Source organism: Aplidium turbinatum, chromosome 1 (assembly GCF_918807975.1).
Source record: "Aplidium turbinatum chromosome 1, kaAplTurb1.1, whole genome shotgun sequence".
In the NCBI taxonomy this organism is placed as follows: Eukaryota; Metazoa; Chordata; class Ascidiacea; order Aplousobranchia; family Polyclinidae; genus Aplidium; species Aplidium turbinatum.
Genome location: NC_137472.1, coordinates 48242356 through 48266346, shown reverse-complemented (window position 1 = coordinate 48266346; position 23991 = coordinate 48242356). Strand labels below are relative to the sequence as shown.

The 23991-nt window shown below is 36.0% G+C and overlaps 1 protein-coding gene across 2 annotated transcripts in view; it reads left to right on the top strand.

Annotated features, from left to right (window-relative positions):
* Positions 1-2953: 2953 nt before the first annotated feature.
* Positions 2954-23991, top strand: part of LOC145781743 (sodium/calcium exchanger 3-like) — a 33828-nt gene continuing 12790 nt past the window's right edge. The window contains exons 1-10 of one of the 2 annotated variants that reach the window (XM_082593416.1): positions 2954-3207; positions 6540-6714; positions 6830-7011; positions 8244-8361; positions 9237-9394; positions 9754-9855; positions 12828-12854; positions 20010-20215; positions 22921-22999; positions 23683-23857. In XM_082593416.1, coding sequence (XP_082449542.1) covers positions 3001-3207; positions 6540-6714; positions 6830-7011; positions 8244-8361; positions 9237-9394; positions 9754-9855; positions 12828-12854; positions 20010-20215; positions 22921-22999; positions 23683-23857 — 1429 coding nt within the window. In that variant the 5' untranslated portion in view covers positions 2954-3000. The remainder of the gene's footprint in view (positions 3208-6539; positions 6715-6829; positions 7012-8243; positions 8362-9236; positions 9395-9753; positions 9856-12827; positions 12855-20009; positions 20216-22920; positions 23000-23682; positions 23858-23991) is intronic. The other variant, XM_082593423.1, reaches the window with a different exon arrangement.

Below are 23991 nucleotides of genomic sequence, written 5' to 3'. Positions count from 1 at the left end.
ACTCCCTCCCTCCCTACCTGACAGTATTTTGACGGTTTCATTTAACCTCCTCCCCCAGTTCTGACGCATCATATGACATTTTGGTATACCCCCCTATTAAAAGGGTCAAAGAAGTCTAATTTCATCCCAAGTAGAAAAAATTTGAACCGATTAACAGCCATCCATTTTCACCACATTTGAGCTTTCTGTGTAGGCTACTACCGTTGAGACTACCGGTACCCCGTGTGTACTACTCCGAGACCCCCATTGGCCTCCAGCCGCCAAGTCAGCCGCTACGCGGCTGACTGACACAATGTCTTGGCCCCCCCCTAAGAAACTTTCTAAATACGGTACGCCACTGTATGGTTCGCAACTATGGTGTAACTATAAAACTTCTACTTTAAATCGCATACGAGTTGCTTACAACGACTCGTACAGAATTATCCACAATTTGTCGAGATGCAACAGTGCTAGAGTGTATCAGGTACAGAACGACGTGTTAACATTTGATGCTCTATTAAGAAAAAATTGCTATGCATTTGTAGAACGTTGCAAAAGATCAATTAATCCACTTTTGCGCAATGTTATGTCTTCTGATTACTATACAGTACCGTACTTTAATTCTACATTTTATATTCACTACAACAGTATTTTGTACGTTGTTTGATGTACCGTAGCCTGCTTGATGTTGTGTTAGTCTGATATTTTGTGTGATGACTGTTAAAAATTTGAATTCTATGGACTTTGAGTCTGATTGCAAATAAATAATAATAATTTTAAACCTTTCAAGGTTTCGCCACCTTTTCCCATTCGTTAACGTGCTGGTACCCGTAGGTCAATATCGATTTTTGTAGTTCCAGACACGTTAATGACGAAAAATAAATGACTGAAATAACTGAAAATGATTGGATTGCAAGGTCTGAAATAAACGCTTAATAATAATAGCATAGATATATGTAAGATATGATAATAGCTTCACATTCCTGTCCTTGGCAACGGACAATTTTCAAGTCAGAGGCAGTCACGGTCTGTTGGCAGCGGGAAAGAATTTTCATTCTCCAATCTCCACTATCCAGTCTTGCAAGTTGCAGCTTGCAGCTTGCACTATGGCGTATGGCTAAGGCAGTCACCAGTCACCGCTACAATAAGTTTTTGGAGTAATTTCAGTTCAATTTGTTTTTCGACTTAATGCGATTTCAGTGCTGGGATACATTAATCAGTAGCTGCTTGAGAGTGTAAATTGTGATGGTTCTGTTGAGTGCTAATTTTTAATGATGATGATCATACAGCAAGTACCGTAACAACTGGGCAAGCCAAAACTTGGCATGCCACAAGTCAGCAAATTCACTTAAGCAAGCGATGACCAACAAGTCCGATGTGAGTACATTAATCTCATTTGCTGACTTTACAGTAGGTGCAATGTACAATTGTACATGCTGAGTTGAAGCACTTGCTGAGTTGTTGAATGCGAAGTGGTCCAACTACCTTGACGACAGCCACTTCATGAGATCTTTGGCTTTCTTTCTCCTCCCAATATAAGCCTTTGTACATTTCTAGTGTTTTAACTTCTATGCCAAAATACAATTCCAATGTAATTTTACTCAAAAAAAAATTAGCCAATTTCATTGGTGGTTTTGACCTTTAAGATACATATAGATATAATAGCCAAGAAAGAATTTTTTTGTTTTTAGTTTGCAATGTGCTTTTTGCTGCAAATTAGTTAATTATTTTCAAACTGTAAAGTTAAGAATGCAATTGGTGATCAAAAGTTTTGTGACAGAATCAGTATGGCATTGATGAGGCTCGCCTGATGGTCATGTCTAATCATTAGTTTTATTGGATAGGCTAGCCTATATAATTCACCTGTCTTTCTAATTCAGTGCTTTGTTGGACCTAAAATGTATCAGTATACTACTAGATAGATCTCAGGATGAAACATAACTGCATTTACTCTGTTACTACTCCGCCCCGATAGCTCAATTGGTTAGCGCGTCACTTCTGGAACGAAGAAACTCCAAGATCAAGCGGCGCTGGTTCGACTCTCGGGGTGTGCGCTTGAGCAACGCACGTTAAGGACTGCTCTCCATTCAGCGGCATCTAATGGATGGAATAGTTCCCCGGCAACAAGACTTCAACAATCGGAAACTTCACTCTGTCAATTTCGGTGACCGGGCCTGCGTCAGTGATCCAAAGCCTCTACAAGTATGCGAAACTGCCAGGATTAAGCTCTGCAAGAAGCTTTCCCAGTCCGAGGATAAAGATTCAAGCAATCAATCAAATCAATCAGTCTCGGTAACTGGCCCTCTATCAAAATCCTACACAAGTAGCCTATGCGAAACTGCCAGGAATAATCTATCAAGGCTTTGTCAGTCTGAGGATAAAGATTCAAAAATCAACAAATAAACCAACTAAGCAGCAACTTGAATTTAAGGTTAAATTTCCTAAAATGGAAATAGACAAAACAGGAAAGCCTGATCGGCTTGCAATAAATGAGAATTTTACAGCTATATATGTATATATATAATAATCCAAAGTGAGAGTTAAAATTCTGAAACTTAATGGTAAAAAACAACTGAATATCAGACTACAAGGAAGATAGGGAGATCATTGCATTTCGTATGAAGATGAATTTTATTCAAGGAGTTTTTGCACAGTCTATCAGTTTAAGTGAATATGCTGGTAGACTATTTTTGAAGGGTGTAATAGAGCTCTCATTATTATTAAGGTAGGCTAGCCTACATATAATACAAGGTTAAAAGTAAACAATACGTACAAGGTTAAAAGTACAATATTACATATAGGAAAGTATTGCAATTAGATGACTGTTAAAAGTATTTTTTCAATGAATTTTGCCACTTGTTGTCTGTATTTGCCACTGTAGTTATACAGTATAGTCATTTTTTTTAAATGAAACTTTAATTTTCTTATTTAGTATCACAGTTATTAAAATTTTGTTGTTGCAGATGGTACAAGATCATAAGTGAGTGTTGTATTAATATATCACTTATCAGTTTTTGCAAAATGTCGCTCAATGCTACTTGTGGTCAACCAGAATTTTTATGCAATGATATTGGCATAATTTTACCACTGATAAATGAATCAATATGGAGTAAAGAGTTTCGTACTTTTATATATTTAGTTGGCTTGTTATGGAGTTTTATGGCGATTGCACTTGTAGCGGATGCTTTTATGTGTGCCATTGAAGTTATTACAAGCCAAACGACTGAGGTATGTTTATTTTCGGTAATCAAGGTGCAAAACAATAGGAATCATAATGAATTTCATTGTCATGTCTGGCATCAGATGTTTGATTTTCTTTTTTATATTTGTTTAGATAACTAATGCTTAACTTTACATCAGTGTAAAGTAAATTAGTTTCTAATATCGTATGATCATGCTTTATTGCTTTAGCTTAGCCCCATCATTTCACGCAATGGCGTTTATTATGTGTTGCAATAAAAACAAATGTTTTTTTCACTTGCTGCAAAAAATATTAAATGGCAGTTTTCACTTGTGCAATTCACTTTAAAATTCAGCTATGAAATGAATCTATTTTTAACCTTCTATACATAGGTGCGGACTCCAGGGGGCGGCGCCCCCCGTAAATTTAGCTCGGGGTGGCTGCCTCCCCGCAAATTATTAAAAAAATCCTAAATCAAATGTTTTTAAGTTCAGATTTGCGTTAGTTTGACCTTCATTGCGGATCGATCTAAAAAGATCTACCGGTAGCCTACTTGTTGCAACAAGAGCGCTGCTCCTAAGACAGTGGTTCTTAACCTTTACTAACCTGCCGAACCCTTACGCTAATCTGCAAGCTTTCGTTGAACCCCAATTTTCGCTGAGTCCCAAAAACAAAAATCTACCATATTTAATAGTAATAGGCTACATAACTGTATCAATGAGACTTTTGTTGTTGTTTTTCTAAGACTAATAGTGAGATTCGAGGCTTTGTCTCGGAAACAGCAATTCTCATGTCATTTTCGCATGCAAGCCGGTTTCGTTTTTTTTGCTTTAACATCCACCAAAATAGAAAACGCAAGCTCGCATAAATAAATGGTTACGAATGGCATGAGAACTTTAAGGGCAACTTTTGTAATAAGAGGATAACTTTCCATTTGTTTGCACTAAAACGTTTGAAGATTTGTTGTGGTGAAGTTTCTTTTTTACATCTCGCTTTCTTGAAGCTCGATAATGTCATCCGAGTATGGACTGTTTATATCTGCTGTTGCAGTATATTTTCCAAAAATATTCGCTGATGTAGGCTACCATTCAGTAGGCCATGTGTTAATGTTTCAGAGGACGTTCGCGCCGAACCCCTGAAACAGCTTCGTCGAACCCCAGGGGTTCGATCGAACCCTAGTTAAGAACCACTGTCCTAAGATAACAAAAGAAACAGAAGTACGGTAGCTGATAAACGCCAGCATGGTGCCGTTGAAGCCATAGGCGCCGGGTTTTGAAAATTGCCGGGGGGGCAAACTTTCTAGCCGACTGATTGCTTACATTCAAAATGCTGATGTTTGTTTGTCAGCATTGATGTTTGTTTGCGTTTATCTGCCATTGTATATCGCCAAGCTTTATAATGTAGGCTCAGGCCTCGAAATTCACGGCGGACATGTCCGCCGTCACAGCATGTGGTGTTCGCGGGAAGTACCATCTAGATCGGTCATATTTGTCCGCCGAGAAACAGCACAGGAACTAGCGATACAAATCGTCATTGCATAGCACGAACAATTATTGCAATAATATATTTTCCAGCGCATTCTAGCGCGCATCTAGAAAATGTGAATACTGTATCGCTTAGCTTCCATTTAAGGAGGAAAACTTTCGATTTTTACGTTGCTTCAAGGATTGATGACATTGAATCAGCGTAACAAAGGTGAATTCTTTGCTAAGAATCGATAGGAGTACAGGTACTTCTACAGTACACTAATCACGCGCAATTTAGTTCAAGTTTTACGTCACAATATCTGGCTTTGATCTCCGAGTAATAATGATACGGCAAGGTTGGTTACTAAATTAGATTATACGAGTAGGCTATTACAGCAAGATGCAACAAAATTTGTTAAGTTTTGGTATTACAGTAAGAAAGAAAAGACCCAAGGAAAATTCATTTTCGCTCACATGACACGCAAAAATAAACTTAAAGAAAAAAGCTGGTGAAACTTTGCACAGCAGAAAATAGTAGCGTCATTGTAGAAAATTTCCGACTCCTGCCCAAAGCATTGTGACGCAATAAGCCACACGACCTCGTTCGGTGGAAGTTAATCAGTTATGTGACGTATTGACCAGCTACATGGCGCTTTGACTCTTCAAGCGCAAGTCGTTGGTCTGATGAAGCCTTTCAGAGTGACTTTACTGATTTTTTAAAAAGCCTTTTAAAACCGTAGTTATAGTTCTGAAATAGCGAAGATTTATTATCAAGATAAAGTGATTAAGCATGAAGATCGACGGCTAAAACTGGTGTGTCCGCCGTGAGACTTAATTTGTCCGCCGAGATAGCTGCTCAGACCGGACACGTTTGTCCGCCGTCAACAAAAACGAATTTCGAGGCCTGTAGGCTACTTCGAATTATATGCTAGTCACTTTGAACTTTAGCTCTTAATACGCGAAGATACTAAACTGAGCAAACTGCACCTCGTTATTGACACTCCAAAGAAAAAACAAAGCGGAAGAAATCAAGAAAAACGTTTTTCAATCATTGTTACAATGCTTCAACGGCACATGCTGGCGTTTATCAACTACCGTACTTCTGTTTCTTTTGTTATCTTAGGAGCAGCGCTCTTGTTGCAACAAGTAGATCTTTTAATTGAGATCGATCCGCAATGAAGGTCAAACTAACGCAAATTTGAACTTAGAAACATTTGCTTTAGGATTTTTTTTAAATAATTTGCGGGGGGGCAGCCACCCCGAGCTAAATACACGGGGGGGGCGCCGCCCCTCCGCCCCCCCGGAGTCGGCGCCTATGGTTGAAGCATAGTAACAATGATTGAAAAACGTTTTTGTTCAGTTTAGTATCTACGCGTATTAAGAGCTAAAGTTCAAAGTGACCAGCATATAATTCGAAGTAGCCCCTAGCCCCCTACATTATAAAGCTTGGGGATATACAATGGCATATAGACGCAAAAAACATCAATGCTGACAAACAAATATCAGCATTTTGAATGTAAGCAATCAGTCGGCTAGAAAGTTTGTCCCCCCCCCGGCGATTTTCAAAACCCGGCGCCTATGCTTTTATATGTGAGATTGCACGATATTACAAAATTACATTTATAATATTAGATTAATTTATTTTTGCTTTGCAGCTCTGCAATGTGTTGTCTCATTCTGTTAAAATATGTTATAATGTTTGCTATTTTTCTTACGCGTTACCAAAATAATATGTTGGATTGTTGGTGGCAAAAACTGTACATTATAATACTATATAAATAGTTTTCGTCCTCACAAATATTTTAAAAGCAAAAAGGATGAAAAATGTTTTTATAGCTATGTATTCTGTGTGTTTTGCTTGTAATATTTGTTCACACAACTTTGTTTTATTGTTGACAAATGTTTGATTTCAGATAAAAGTTGCTCGTCCGGACAAAGAAGAAGGCTATGAGGTTGTGGAAGTTAGGGTATGGAATGACACAGTGGCCAACTTAACTCTCATGGCACTGGGATCTTCTGCTCCAGAAATATTACTTTCCATAATTGAAATTCTAGGAAATAACTTTTATGCCGGTGCTTTGGGGCCAGGTAACTGTACTTTAGTTTATATCATAATTCATGTTTTTTTGTGGGAATAATTACTGGTTTGGAATCACAAAAAAATAGATTTCTTATTTTTGAAACGCACTGCTTTTGTTTGCAGGCACGATTGTTGGTTCAGCTTCTTTCAATCTATTGATTATAATTGCGGTTTGTGTGATGGGCATACCTGATGGAGAGTTTCGAAAAATTCGAAGATTGAAAGTTTTTGCTACAACTGCAAGCTCATCATTATTTGCTTACATTTGGCTTTATTTAGTTTTGCTTGTTATAAGCCCCAACAAAGTAAGCTAACATACATTTTTAATTTCTGCCATTGAGGTGTTGTGTATTTAATTATTTATTGTTCTTCGATTTTAAGTTATTTAATGATTGTTAGCTGGTTTTTGATACTTCATCTAACTCATGCACCAATGCATTGCTATCTGTAAAACTGCTAACTCTTATATAATATTGATGTAGAGTTTTTTTGTTCAACTACCGTACTTGATCCAGGCATAATAGCCAGCACAATTTTTCTTGTGTTTAAATTAGCCCATTCTTTTAAAAAAAAAGTTGGTGAAGAGAAACTCCATTGTTCGAATGCAAAATCACTTGCCAAACTCTGTACATCCTATTATCATTTGTATTGAAACGCACCGTCTTGTTTGTGCAAGGAAGGAAAACGCATGTAATTGTAATAAAAGATTCGTTACACAGCCTAAATATAGTAATACCTAGTTAGTGGCATGTAGCATATGAGCTACATTGAATTCAAAGTAGCACAACCTTTGGATTGTTAACGCTTTTTGAACAATTCACTTTCTGGCTACGGTATAACTTTAGAAAAGAAGTTCATTTATTTTCATAATCATTTATTTTGCTTTAAAGAAGCCTGGTCTTCATCCCCAACATTTTGATTGACAAAGAAATTGGGTTGAATAACATTCAAATCACAATTAACCAAGACAGGACAAAACGTTTACTGAACAGAAAAGCGAATTTACAAAGTCCACCGCACAAGTGGCATGCTGAAAATGTTCAAATTATTTTTTTCTAATGTGGCCGAAGTTGGAATAATGTTACATTGCCGAAGTACCAGCTCAGTAGCCGAGTGGTTTCATCTTCGGCTCTAGAGCTAGTAGATCTGAGATAGATTCCAGGTCGGGTCAAACGGAAGACCTTAAAAACGGGATCGATTGTGTTCTTGCATAAGGCAGTGAGAATAATTCGGGTAATAATGTCATGACAGATCGTAAACCTGATATAAAATTAAAAATGAGCCCTCTCGCTAAAAGATCTTAGCTGTTGTAGAGCGAGAATAACTAAAATCATAAAAACATTTTTATTACATTGCCCAAGTATTTCGTTGTCAGTCGTCTATTCATGGTTCTTTTTGTTTTATCGGACTTTTCAAGTTAATTCCTAACTTTAATTACAAATTTGCCATTAGCAAGTCATTGTTGCGATTTTTGACAACATATTGCGAAGGTAACTTTACCATACTACAGAATGGTGACGTGTTGAATATGTTTCAGATTGAAATCTGGGAAGCAACAGTGACGTTTTCTTTTTTTCCTATTCTTGTGATTCTTGCGTTCATGGCAGACAAAGACTATTGTGGTAAAAAAAAAGTTGCAACGCCCATGGAAATAGGTAAGTTGCCATTCGTGAGGGAGTATGTACAGAACAGAAGGGACGAGTGTTTTACGACATTGCTACTTCACATCTGCATACATCAGGCGAACAGCCAAGTTGTAAGACATGTAGCCTATCTTATCAATATTGCTCATGCCATTTACACAGAGATTGTTAAATGGATATGGTTTGACGTCAGGACATTTAATGCGTCTCACGGGATTTATTTAATAAAGTGTTGCAAATTGATTGTAATGCTTTTAACAATAATAATAATTCGACAGTTTTGTTATTTGATTTTTTGAAAATTTTATGTGTTTATTAATTGAACCATACTCTAATTTGTGGTTGATCAGCTGTTCAAAACCGCTGAAATTAAACTTATTACGTTTCAAAGTGTTTTATAATTACAATGGTCTGGTAATAAACTGAATTGATCTTTCTTTCCACCTAGTATCATTCTTATGTTTGATGTAGTTTCGTTGGCAGTTTTTACACTACATTTTTATTGCAAGACCTCATATGTTCAATTAGGAAATTGACACGTGTTTACATTAACACCGAAAGTTTTTAATGAAACTTTTGAAGTAAAAAATTTCATAAACGCTTCATCAATGCAACGAATAGTGTGCTTTTGCCTTTTATGACCAAGAAAAAAATGATTAAAGATTTAAAAAAAATTAAAGATAAAAAGGATGTACGAAAAAAGTAGGTAGATTGACCAAAAAATGCATGTTTGCATGTTATTTACATCTTTCGAGTTTCGATGAGTGCCCCACAAATTGAAAAATATATATTTAAAGAAGTTTCTTTGTTCGAATAATTCACCACTTCACTTTTATTACCACAATATCACTTTGAAAATGTCAACTTTTGTTGTCTTTGAAATGCAGAAATGGGGAGCACTGATGAAGATACAAGATTAATGCAAAGTGAAAAGACTGACGATGAAAAAATGAAAGATATCGTCAAGACATTTATGAAGACAATAGATAAACCCGAAAAGATAAGCGAAGAAGATGCTTCAAACATTGCTGCTCTTAAAATGCAGGTTGAAGATAGTCATTGTTATTTGCACGATCAGGCGTGAATTGCTTAGGGTCATATAGCCTAGGTACAATGCAGAGTTGAGCGTTAAAAATGTTTTCCTTTTGCATTTAGATTTATTGTTTTCTTGCTTTAACTAACTTCGTTTGCGTGATATGTGATGGTCCTTTGATAGAAATGGTTACCTTATATATACTTTTTATATTGAAAGTAATTGTGATGCTTCGCGAATGTTTGAGAGGTGTTTTTTTTTATTTGCAAGTATTGTAATGCGGTTACGTTACTTTTAAACTTTGTCAGAAATGTTGACTGATTGCATGCACGTCTTCTTATATTTAATTATGTGGTAAAATTGCTTTAAAGGAAGATCAACCTCACAGCCGTGCATGGTTTCGAGTGCAAGCTTCGAGGAATATTCTTGCTGGCAAGCGCGTCAACCCTCGCCTCAGCGACAATCTTCAAAAAGTGAGACCTATTTAAAAGTTTTAGATAGTTCATTAGAGTTTTTTTTTTATCATTGTTCGGTACGGTAGGCTACTGTTTTAAGCATATATTTTTTGAGAAAATTATGAAGTCTGTTGTAAGCAAGTTATCAGTTTATAGCGTTAGCTGAAGTGATAACTCTATATCGTAGTAGCCTAACCAGACTGGTGCGATTCTTGTTTTTGTCCAGCTGACTAAAGTCACCACTTTTCCGTTGCTTCCACACGTTGCGGACTATTATCGTCGTTTCGATACATCATTTTGCTAGCTGATTAAATTAGAACAGTCATTTAATGATGTAAAACTATAAGCATGTTACACCACTTGTCAAGGTTCCATTTTCAGTTGATCAACAACGAAATGAATGAAAACGAACGCTCACGTATATATGCAAAGTATAAAAGTTCTTTATAAGTATAAATGTATAAGTATAATGAGTATAATGTATAAGAACATTTAAAAGTATAAATGTTCTTTTTAAATATAAAAAAGTATAAAGATACTTTTTCCTTCTCTTCTTTTTCGACAGCTTTTGGCCTTGTTACACTTTATTATTGATGAAAACAATGCAGATTTAACAAAAAATGGGGTAGTGTAGTAGGGTCTGCTACTATTCGGTGAGTCCGATTCGGTGAGTCCGATTCGGTGAGTCTGATTCGGTGAGTTCCTAACTTCTAACCCCTAACCTTAACCTCTAACCCCTAACCCTAAAACGGCAATGATAATTAGGCTACGGTACCCGATAATTTAAAAAAAAAATTGAAAAAATCCCCCGTTAAGGGATCGGACTCACCGAATCGGACTAACCGAATCGGACTCACCGAATCGGACTCACCGAAACGGGCCATTCCGAGTGTAGTATGCTTCAACTGAAAGCAAGGAATCTTTCTTCAAGGACTGAATATCAAAAACATGCTTTCCTGTTCTTTCAATAGTGATTGCTCTCAGACTTTCAGTGCATTTAACCTAGATAAGATATAATCATGTAGTTAATGTGTAAGTTGGGCAAGGTAAGGTACGTTTTGCGTGAATTCGAAGACGGGATTTTACATTACGAAGTCTTTCTGTTTTCTTTTCAAAATTACGCAATAGTACACAAAGATTTTAAACCTGTCATTTCTCAATATAAGATTTTCTTTTTCACCAGAAGTATCGCGGATTCATGTAATCATGCAACCGGCTTCATCTGATGCTTTGAATGAACCTCGTTGTGTGTTGGTTGTTTTCTGTTTTAGCTCCTTGCATGTTTCGTCACAAATTGAAACGATTTCACCAATTTTTAAACCATTTGCTCATCTTTTCCTTCTCCATCTTCCCCCAACCAATTAGTTTAGTGAATAGATAGAATTTCTATCCCATTTAAGCGTTTGTTGAAGCACAATTTCTAGCAATCAAGTGCGACTTAATCGGTATTCCAGATATCTTTCATTCATCTGTATAAATCCGATACTGCGTTATCCTAAATCAACGTTTCTCAATGCTACAACAACTCAAAAATTATTTTCCAATTGACCAATTAGATCACATAAAGTTTTGTGTTTGAGTTTTTATTCATAATAGCTTTCAAGCCAAGTAACAAAAGCCCTTGATATAAAATGTCAAGGATACTTTTGTTCATGATTGCCATTTTTGTTTGGTTGGTTGTTGTCAGAAAACTTCATTGTTGGCTGTTAACTGTAATCTAACCACTGTGAAAAATTGCTGCTGCTTCAGTTCGTTTTGATGATTGCGTGCAAAGTTGCCACGTATTATGTCTTTTTTGGATATACGTATGTGCTGTTTTATTATCTAAATGTATCTTTTTTCACCAAAATGTTTTCAATAGGAAGTTAATGCAATTCGATAAATTTAGTAGGCTATCGGTTTTTCATTTTTGAACATACAACCATTAGCTTTTTACAGTTACGCCAATTGAAGCGATGTGAATTGTTGATATTTGTAGCACTTGAAACCTATTTATCTTTAAATTAATCTGACAATTTGCGTACTTTATGCTACTGCACTGCTGTTACGAAAGTTTTCAAATCGCAACACTTGGCAACTTTTACTTTACAAGCACAAGTATTTTTTGCAGTTGGTATGTTGTATTTCAGTCTTAATTAAGTTCATTTGGAACATCTTTTCTTGCTTAAGAGAATGTCAACTCCATTAGTATGGATTGTCTTAGTGAAAGTCCATTATTTTGCTCCATGCTAATGTTTTGTCTTGACATTGATGCAACACCTAGCATCGGTGTTGCTTAATGTGTAGTAACGGATCGAGAAATCAGATCATTTTAAGATCTTGCAAATGCGCATTAGCTTTTGGAAAATTCAATTTATTCGTCTTCGACTAATGCCAGCATTCTACATTATTGAGCAAGGAAATGTCATTTGATTACATATCAGTTCCTTTTCATGTCAGTTTTTTTTTTAGTTTTCCAGGTAAACATGTTTTAAATGGTCTCGCCTTAGCCACAAATTTCTCATTGCTTAATTTTCAAAATTTAATATCATTCCAGATAGCAAGACCGTTCTTTTTACATTGATTTAACGTCCGCAGACTTTGAATCAATGTAAAAATGACGGGTGTTGCTGTTTGGGATTTACTTAACACAAAGCTTTGCTACCCATCCAACGTGTTAAAAGACTGGTGAATGTGGCAAATATGCATTTTTTTCTTTTGAAGAATCGTCGATCCATGAAGTCACTATTATTTAATTGCAGTTTTATGTCCGCCGCTCAATACATCCCTCACGATTGGTAATTCTGCTTCAACACAGAAACAATTTGAAGTATATATGCATTGCAATCAGATTAATCCATTTTGTTGAAATTTTTGACAAACCTAGTTACACTTAGATTATGTTTTGCGTATTAAACGTCAGGGGCACTGGCTTCAATTGTCAGAGCAGCTTCAGTGGAGCATGGTTTGTTGCTTAACATAACACTTTACAATTAAACCGTCATTTCTAGGTTCTTCACGGGGATTCCACCAATCAGGTTTGAAGCTTTTAGTTGTGGCTGGCTTTTCATTGCTTCTTGGAAACTATTTCTTTGTATTTTTTTTAAATTAATGGTTGCCTGATTTATTTTATTTTCCCAAGCTACCGTTTCCCCTGAACCAGTGGTTCTAACGTATTTTGGGTAGATCAACGCCTTATTTATCTCTGTTTTTTTTTTTGTTTTTTTTATAAAAATGCATCTTGATTTCTAAGACAGAATAAAGCATGTTTTGTATTTTTTTTACCAATGATGCAGATTCATCACATCAAAAAATTGATGTAGCTAACTTTAGTTTTTATCTTTATCTTCCAAGAAACATAACCTCATGAAATCATGCTCGTCATGAAGGACTGCTTGTAGCTTGCTATCATGCTGTTTCATCAATCGTGTGCCTTGCTTTTTACATGATTTCAAATTCACTAACGTTCGTTTCATTTCCTTGCTTGGTTGTTCATAGTGATCAGCCCTGTTAATAATTTACCACAAATCATAGGATTTGTTTGAACTAAGGGCTGGACAGGATACAATGCGAACCTTTTTAACAACTCGGAATAAAGCGCCAAAGGCCAGTAGGCGTCTTTACGTAAGCAACGCGTTCTTTTAATAAGTTTACTTTTTACAACGCCATGTCCTCTGATAAAGGAATCTTTTTCTAACGACAACCCCAGCCAGCAAACCAGTCTCTCTTTTAGATTGATTAAGGTAAAAAAGGACTGTTTTATTGACTGGAAACTTATTGACACGACCCGAGGTGATCTACAGAATGAATTTGCATGTGATATTGCATCACGTGGTGCAGTGATTTTTGTGCATGGTATTGTGATGGACAGTTGATCCGGTCAACCAAATTTGTTTGTTCCACAGAGAATTTGATCTGTGGATTGTACTGTAAGACACTTTTATATCAGTGTGGGCTGAAAAAAAAAGACTTGAGAAGCTGCAGAAAAGTGTTTTTTATAAAACTCTGGCATCGCGCATATTTAATACTTTGACACGATTTTGCATGCTTAAATTAAGAAACACCAACGGAATTAGAATGATTTAAAACTCATAGCATGTTTGAAATATTTAGTTGTTATAAAATGCCATTATATGAATTGAATGATTACATAGGGATTTGTAATACTGTTTGGCTATTAAATGTAGTTGCACTGGTTTTTTGAACACAAAAAAAAAAACTTCATAAGCTAAACACTTGAGGTTTCTGATCAACATGTCCACTTTAAATGTTATGACAAAAATATTAATCTATTTGGGATGTTTTTACTGCCGTTGCACAACCAATATTTACTATGGGTCATTCTATTATAATACAGTCACACTGTGTAACCCATCCTCTCAGAATTTCTTCATTTTTTAATATGTTAGAGCTACTGGGAAAAGATGAAGATTGGCATTTACGCTGTCAAAATCCATCAAGTGGTTTTCAAGATATTGACAGTTACATTTTTGCCACTAGAGGCGCTGTTTTCGCATCACAAAAACAAAAATGGCTTATAATTCTTATTTTATAAAATACAGAAATAATGAAAATATGTATTCTTATAGTTTTTGGGGCAAGGAATTCAAATATGTTATTACATTTGTGAAAAAAGCAAAGGGAAACACTTTATTTTATTGAACAAAAGTTTTGGGGTGCTTCATTTCAATGCCCCATATCTCAAATCTGCAAAAAGATTTTTTCCCCCAACCAATGCTAAACTGTCAAGAAAAGCTACCTGCTTCATGTGCAAAAGTATGATAAATACGTTTTGTTTCAAACTTCTGCAATTGACAAAAATGTTTCATTGCTATATTCACAATGTTTTCAATCAATAGACTTGAAGTGTAATATGGTACCTAATACATGATCAGTAAGATCACATTTTATTCTGTTTGAATTAAGGCACTAATGATGCTCTACAGTATCTACTTCATTTTATATTCAACAGAGCATGGCCTTCTTTTCTGATAACCTGAATCATAATACAAGTTTTGTGTTTGCAATGCAAGAAGAATTGGCTCACTATTTGAAACAAAACTATCCATTCATTCAACCCATCGAGTATGTACTTTTCAGATGGGTGTGCTGGGCAATACAAAAAACTTCAAAATTTTTTCAAGTTTGACCTATCATCAACAGGTCTTTGGATTTTCTGCAAATTGGAATTTCTTCGTTACAAGTCATGACAAGACTTCTTGTGATGGACTTGGTGGGGCAATTAAGCGAAAACTTTTCCACAAAAGTTTAGCTCAGCCATGCCAAAATCAAATTCTGACAGCGAAAGATGCTTACAGTTATTGCAAATCAGCTATGCCTTCAATCAGTTTTTATTTTTTATCCAAAGAAAAGCTCATTGATATTCGACTGGCTTCAAATAAAAGATACATTCAATGCCACACAATACCAGGCACCTGAAGCTATCATTTGTTTTCCTCATAAAGTATTGCAAGCATCAGGTTTAAATTCACAGCAGAGGATCATTTGTTTGCAGGTTGTTTCAAATTTTTTGATAGCCATCAGCAAACTGAAAACTTCAATGTTGAGGAGTATGTTGCAGTGAAATACGACCAGGCATGGTGGATTGGTATTATCTTGAATTATACAGCAGCTGATGAAGAACTTTTAGTCAAGTTCATGCATCCCAGTGGGCCATGTCAAACGTTTCAATGGCCAAAACATGATAATATTTTATATGTTCCTAAGACAAAAGTTATATCAAAAGTTGCTGCACCGAGCATCAGCAGAACTGGACGTGTTTATCAACTTACTGATGCAGAGTTTGCGTTTTTATCTTAGTGGAAGCTGTAATTTTCTATTCATCATGATTGAGTGCCCTCTCTTTATTTGAGGGTTGGCTGCCACTGTACTAATTAGCGAGAAATCTTTGTCAAACTATCGAATCAGGGTTGATCTCTAAGTGGTTAAAACTGGTTTTGACCACTAAGCGGTTTAAACCTGGTTTTAACCGGTGAAAACTAGGTTTAAACCGGTCCAAACCCAGAAAAATATTTTTATGTAGTGAATGGTCGGCTACCTGGACTATGGGCTATTTAGGAAATATAAAAGCAGTTGTGACCATTTTGATATGCAGGCCTCGAAATAGCTGGCGGCCATGGCCGCCTGAACCTGGTTTTTTTTTTTTCGGTCATTTATCGGTCATTGACCGATTTTTTAGCAAAATGTCTGAAAAAAATATAGTCAATTCGGTCAAAATGTCCGAAAAAATATATAGTCAATTGACTATATATGACCAAAAGAATAAAAAATGACCGAATTTTTTCAAATCATTTCGGACAAATGACCGAAAAGTCTCAGCGAAAAAAAAAAACCAGGTCTGAACTTTCATTAATGGCCGCCAATACCGACCTGTCAGGCAGTCACAGATGGCTGCCTGTAAAATTCATACGAAAGATTATATTTATCTTGGATTTTTCTCTTGTTTCAGCACCGCCAAAAACAAGACATCAAACAGTGTTAAGACTACTACCTTAATTACATGTCGTGCTACGTCTTATATGCTACGCAATGGGAGGGCAAATGTTGCGCAAATTTTATGGCAAAATTGATGGCAAATGTTTTTCATAAAAAAAAATGTTGGAATAAATTCTTGTACTTCAGTTGGCTATGCAGTATGCAAATGGTTTATCGTTCTACCAAGCATTTTTTGGTTCATCAGAAACTTATTTTTAGAATTTTCTCGATAATTAAAATAACCACGCAATTGAAATATCAATAATTAAAATACCAACTGATTGAAATATCAAAAATAAACAGAGAAATTGAATATTTTTTGTTCCAAATCCAGCATTTAGGTTATTGTTAATCAAAACAAAATATAGTTGAACATCATTATTAAACATTGAGGGTAATATTTTTAATTCAATTGAAAAGCAACTTGATTCATACACTAAAGGGGTTTTGACCAGTAATAGGTGGTCAAAACTGCCCGGTTTAAACCGCCCCTGTTTAAACTAATCGACCCTGCGAAATCTTGCACTCATTATTTTGATTTCTCCTTGACTTATTATTGGCACTATTTAATCCTGATATATTGCAGTTTTGTGTATGCTCTACATTCAATCTACATATTTTGCAACAAATTACATTTATCTTTTACACATGAAACAGATAGCCTGGATATCTTGTTACTCCAGAACATTTACTATGATTGACATCATAATGCATATTGCATATGCTGTGTGATCATGTATTTTTTATTAAAAGTGCATGGAGAATCGGCAGAGCCCTATTTATGGAATATGCATTTCGCTCTGCTACTGTAGAGCATCATTAGTGCCTTAATTCAAACAGAATAGAATGTGATCTTACTGATCATGTATTAGGTACCATATTACACTTCAAGTCTATTGATTGAAAACATTGTGAATATAGCAATGAAACATTTTTGTCAATTGCAGAAGTTTGAAACAAAACGTATTTATCATACTTTTGCACATAAAGCAGGTAGCTTTTCTTGACAGTTTAGCATTGGTTGGGGGAAAAAATCTTTTTGCAGATTTGAGATATGGGGCATTGAAATGAAGCACCCCAAAACTTTTGTTCAATAAAATAAAGTGTTTCCCTTTGCTTTTTTCACAAATGTAATAGCATATTTGAATTCCTTGCCCCAAAAACTATAAGAATACATATTTTCATTATTTCTGTATCTTATAAAATAAGAATTATAAGCCATTTTTGTTTTTGTGATGCGAAAATAGCGCCTCTAGTGGCAAAAATGTAACTGTCGATATCTTGAAAACCGCTTGATGGATTTTGACAGCGTAAATGCCAATCTTCATCTTTTCCCAGTAGCTCTAACATATTAAAAAATGAAGAAACTCTGAGAGGATGGGTTACAAAATTTCAAAATTTTGACTGTATTATAATAGAATGACCCTTCAACCTGTTATATCGAAGCCCGTTTAATGCATTGTGCTAGATTTTAGAACTACTGTGCGATTCCACTTCAACACTTAAAACTTGTTTTTCATTCTACTTCACATGCGGGTATATGTCCAAGAGTACGATAGGCATTGAGCTTGCCAGGTCGTTAGGTTTTACAGTTATACTGCCAAACCGTTATTTTTTAGGTTTATTTAGTCTATGGAGCTCGTATTATTTTAGAAATCTTTAGACCTTTGTTAACTTTTTAAAACGATACTGAGTGCCAAAACTTTGTGTAAATCATGATCAAACATCTCTTTAAATGGAATATCTCCCTTGAGGTTTAGACCAGACTTTCAGAAGGTTCTTATTCAACTGATAATTGCATGAGGATAACTGGATAAGTCGGGTAATAATGTGATAGCGTCCTAAGTATGATACAAAAATTAAACATGAGCGCTGTCGCTATAAGACGAGTGTAGTTGCAGAGCGACAATAAAGAGACCTTATTATTATTAGTATTATATCTTATGGGTAGGCTTTGTGTCGATGTCGATGTGGTAAGGCTTTAAACAAGGTTGGCCCCTTTAATTGCCCTTGGCAAAATGAACTGTTTTATTCTAGCTGGGTGTGTTTGTCGGTTAATATTTTCAAATTTCAATATTTTAATTTATCAGCTGTACATACTTAACATGGAAACAACAACAGAAAGAATATTACCTGTCAAGTATTTTACCCGTCACAACTTTTATCGCTACGTTTTTGGTTGGTTTGTTTACTGGTAACGCAAGGAACTAGCTAACTACATCTGTTGAGTCGAGCTTTAGTACATGAACAACGTTGTGCTACCTTGTACATCCACCTACCCTACAGCCTTGTAGATTATATGCATTTTAGGCTAAAGGAAGGAAATCTTGATCCCAAACCGTCGATTGCGAAGTGGCATCTCCTCGATTTTAGCCCTTTTTATGATTTTGCACAGTAAGATGCTCTAGAGAGAAATACCTAGGGCCCTTTATTGGTCTATGGCCTGCTGAACTGACATGAGGAGGCAAATCGAACTACTTCCTTTGACATGACAAGTACTTCTTACCAAGCACAAATTCCATTTAAACATTTTTTAACGTCTACTGACATTGAAAGGGTGTAAAAAGATACCTGTGCGGCTAAGTTTCGTCACTTGGTGGATGCTGTGCGGAGTTATCGCTTAGCATATTTTCCTTCTTCCAGTAGATTTCTATTGCATAGCAAGGCATATTCCCTATCAGCTTTGTCGTTTTTTGTGAGGCAGTAATAATAAATTGTGATGTAAGTAATAATAAAATCTAACGTCCAATGAGTTGCTTCAGAAATATTTGCAAACCTGTATAAACCAACATTCATAGCATTATCCCTAAAAACAAAGAAAAATTGTTTTGTCAAAAATACATTTAATGATGAAGTGCTTTCGTGTTAACTGGTCACACTGGTGGTTAAATGATCGATTTTGCTGGTGTGTGCTTCGATTTCAGCAGCCTTCATTGACAACAGGTTTGAGAACGCTTTAATGTTGTTTGTGGGCATGTCTAACGTGCTTGTATCATATAGTACAGCGGTTTCTAAACTGTTTTACCCTGCAGTCTCACATCGGTCGAATAGTTTACTGACTTATTTCTTTTGCATGTCAATTAATGTAAAAACTGATGCGAATTGCAATCAGTTTTATTTTTTTTGGTATCAACCTAGCTGTAGTACTTTGAAAGAAGAAAAAACAGTTTGGAAACCACTGGCTTTGCATGCTTCTACGTTTTGACACCGCTGTTTTTATGCGGAATGGCCCGTTTCGGTGAGTCCGACCCCTTAACGGGGGATTTTTTCATTTTTTTTTTTAATTATCGGGTACCGTAGCCTAATTATCATTGCCGTTTTAGGGTTAGGGGTTAAGGATTAGGGTTAGAGGTTAGGAACTCACCGAATCGGACTAACCGAATCGGACTCACCGAATCGGACTCACCGAATAGTAGCAGACCCGTTTTTATGTTGTCGAGTTACGATACCTAAAAACAGTTGGTTTTATTTATTTTGGTGCTGTTATGTTTGATTTCCTGTTGTGCTGTTGCTGCTGATTACCCAATAAGCTACCCATCTTAGAGTAGTGTTCTACTTTTATTAATTATTCTAAAAGTGAAAGGTATTATAATATATCATATTTGTGCTAAAAAGTGAGATGAGGCTGTTGCTTTTTGGAAATTTCAATTAGTTCTGCCCCCCTGTATTTATGCATCTTCAACGCTTGTTTCCTGCAGGTACACGACGTGATTTCATTTGAAAATGGGTCTTTAGGAGCCTCACCTTCGCACAAAGTGGAAGTTAATGGGTTGTTTGGCACAGTTGCAAAGCCTACAACTCAAATCGAATTTGATGCTGTATCTTGTTCAGTAATGGAAAACTGTGGATCGGTCAAACTTAACGTTGTGAGAACTGGTGACCTTTCCAAAGAAGCGAGTATAAAGTAAGTTCTTTGTAAAAATGTCAGCTTCTGGACAAATATTAGCCTATTTATTATTCTCAAATGTTTTGTAGACGTAGTTACTGTGAATTTCACATCTTTTGTTTCCCGTTATTTAGCCGTATGTGACGCATCCGCCACAATACTAGAAAGGTGAACTCGCTGGTCCGTACAATGAGTGAATTCATAGAGAATTATTGTGTATTTCACATGTGTCTGAAGATGTTTTTTTTTTGAAGACAGAATTTGCATAAAAGCTATTTGCTAGATCCTCAAATAATATAATCATGTTTTTATTTGCCCCTATTGCGAAAGCATACAGTGCGATCACAGATGCGATGCAACAAACGACAGGAAGCAGCAAAGTGACAAATAGTATTCGATTCACCTGCTTCCCTTATTTTGACTTGCGATTAAGTGTCTTTTGCCGAGACACGGCCGCATGCTCAGGAGCGGTTTTGAACCCACTTTTTTTCGAACGAACGCAGACGTTCTCACCACTTAGCTACGCAACCGACAAAGCAATGTACTTATAAACCTCTCCATCGCAAATACATAAAAAGATTAAAACTGTTGTGAAAAAAGCTCAATTTTTGTTTATTACGACCTGAATAGTATAGAATAGTAATGAACCACATTTTGCGTGTACTACTTAAAGTTTTATGGTATTGCTGTTTGTCTGAAAATTTGTAATTGTAGGTAAACTTGTAGTGGTGACACGTTTGTCGATTTGAATAATTAATGTTTGACATTTAGACATCTCATTTTCTAATAAAACATTTTCTAGTTCTTCATTCAAAAGTTGTTTCAAATATTTTGAAAATGATGATATTTTATAAACTGGTTACTGAAATAAGGTGATCACGTGTTCTAGTATTACTTGGTTGATATACAGTCCAGCAACGAAGTAACTTGAGTGGCTTTGTCTTAAATATTGAATATACAGGCAGGCATAACACATATGATGACTATCTCATTGGTATTTTGAGTCAACAACAACGACTTTGTTTAGGATTGTTGCCAAATTTTCAAAGGTCAAAATATTGTGTCTCAGCTTTCTACGGCTGTGGTTCACTAGCTGCCAAAATAGCATTTCATTGAATGAAATGTATTCTTTTGCCAAATTGAGTTACCAAGGAAATATTTCAGTAACTTGATTATTGTTGTGCTGTACAGTATCTCTATGTACTATATCCATCTCTTCAGCTAGGATGGATGTTTATGCACTTGTCTTGTTGGGTTTTCTTATTTTGTTTTACCTGATCTTGTTATGCGATTAGATCAGGTTTGTCGTGACCTGTCAAATGTTTGAGTGACGAAACCTTTCATTACAAATCAGCTACAAAGCAGTGTTGTGATAAATTTTATAGGAAGATCGACAGTTTTGCAACAAGCTCTCTGTAATTTTTGACGTCACTCTCTTTGACGTCATTTTGCACTCCATTAAACCAGGAACAACCGATCACCCCGTCATACTTTGATGTGCTGCAATTCTCAGCGAAAATCTGTAACAGATAGTGTGCTGTGTTGTCAAAAGCGAACGGAAAAATCAATCAAAATTTTGATTTGGTCGAAGAAACTATATTGCATTTCGCTACAACACTGTATTCCCCCACTAGCACAAGCTGGCAAACGGAATGCTTTTTTTGGTTCGTTTGCCACGCCTAGAGTGTTTGCTTAACCTTAGCGTAAACTCATTGTGTAGGCTAGTAGCCTATCAAGAAGCGAACGCTTTGCACAGCGTTACCTTTTCTCCTGCGCTATTGTCTTGTGTGTCCTATTATTGGACTTTTACCGAATATATTTCTTAACATTGATGTAGATTCTGTTTGAATAAGGATCTTCTGATGATCCCCCTTCTAGGGTGATATATGGTTTAGAGGTTTTAGAAAGTAATGACTATATTTGATGTATTTCTTAATATGAGTATAAATCTTATGTAGCTTTGTAACTGTTAAAAAAGGTGTTGTTTTTAATGATTTTCTCAGTTGATTTCACTGGTTAATTAATCAACTAAACCACATAAAATCGTGCTAGATTATTCAACTCTCTAAATTCGACGTGACTCATTGCAATAGTTATTCTGCATACTACAACTTACAACCAAACCAAGCTTTGCGGTTATTTTTAATTTTTTAATATAATAATAAAAAAAACAAGATATACATTGGACCTGCAGAAACTTTTAAAAAGTTGAAATTCATTGAAGTCTAAGGCTACGACTGTAATGCTTTAAGTTGTTCATGTCTTGACACAAAAATGTAGGCTGCCGTTTTCGTTTGGAAATCTATTACTACTCAGTCACTGGTAGAAAGTTTCAAGCACTGGTGTAGTGTTTATATGAACGAATGATTGAATAGTAGAATTCGGCTGTAGTGACATTTCACTGTAATGGTATGTGTTGCAAAGAACCTTTTTGTAACTAAAGATAGCATAATGACGTTTTTCTGTTGTACACTTTTTCGGAGGTCTCTTTAGGTGTCACTATAGGCGATTTCTACCGTATTTCATCGAAATAGTTTAGTCTACTTTGAGGCATGTCTCTACAATTTACCACACTTTTGTTCAAAACTGCAAACCATGCAAAGGTCTTATTGATGATACACATGTGTCTGTTTCGTTGATGAACATAGCAAATACATGGCCTGTATTGCAACGCGAACATTCTAAGGATTGTGAACATAGTTTTAACATCGCTCATCTCGCAGATACGAGACTATAGACGGGACTGCAAATGCAGGAAGTGACTACGTTGCAAAGATAGGGGTCCTTACCTTCAAGGCGCAGGTGAATTGTAGAATATTTTCACTCAATTTTATTAACTTTGTGGCGTGCCGTCGTTACTAACAGACGTTGGATAAATGTAAACATGACAGATTTTGCTTTCTGGGTCAGTTATTCACGGAATGGCCCGATTCGGTGAGTCCGATTCGGTGAGTCTGATTCGGTGAGTCCGATTCGGTGAGTCCGATCTCTTAACGGGGGATTTTTTCAATTTTTTTTTTAAATTATCGGGTACCGTGGCCTAATTATCATTGCCGTTTTAGGGTTAGGGGTTAGGAGTTAGGGTTAGGGGTTAGAGGTTAGGAACTCACCGAATCAGACTCACCGAATCGGACTCACCGAATCGGACTCACCGAATAGTAGCAGACCCGTTATTCAAGGCTTGTCGGTATGTTCGGTACTCTGTCTTACGCTGAGAGTAATGTTGCATGGGATGTGCGGTTTTAACTGGGTTGCAACACTGAACATCATTATTAGGCCATCCAATGTCGGTTTGGTACCCAATTGTGGGGTGGATTTTTTTGCCGTTACGATTGTGTTTTTGCTGCATCATAAAAAAGGAAGATTTTAATGAATATTTAATTTTTAAACAATGTTAGCTTCAGTTTAATTTGCGATCTGTATACATTTCCGGTTTTCATGTATATAAGTCATTTTGATCGGCTGTGTTGCAAATTTTGCCACAGGAAGCGAAAACATTTATTGAAATTGAAATCATCGACGATAACGAATGGGAACCTGACGAGACTTTCTTTGTGAAACTGTCACTGCCTGATGAAGACGTGAATACCAACCTCGAGGAAGGATACGTCTTGTTGGGAAAGAAGCTGATTAACCAGATCACCATTATCAACGATGACGGTAATGAAATAAAAATGTTTTTTTTTTTTGAATTTTACTTATATGCTGTTTTGATGTTGAACACTGATTTGCACTCCATTTTTTTAGGCAGAGACTTAAGAACACAAAGAAACTCAGAAGCAGACTTCATGATT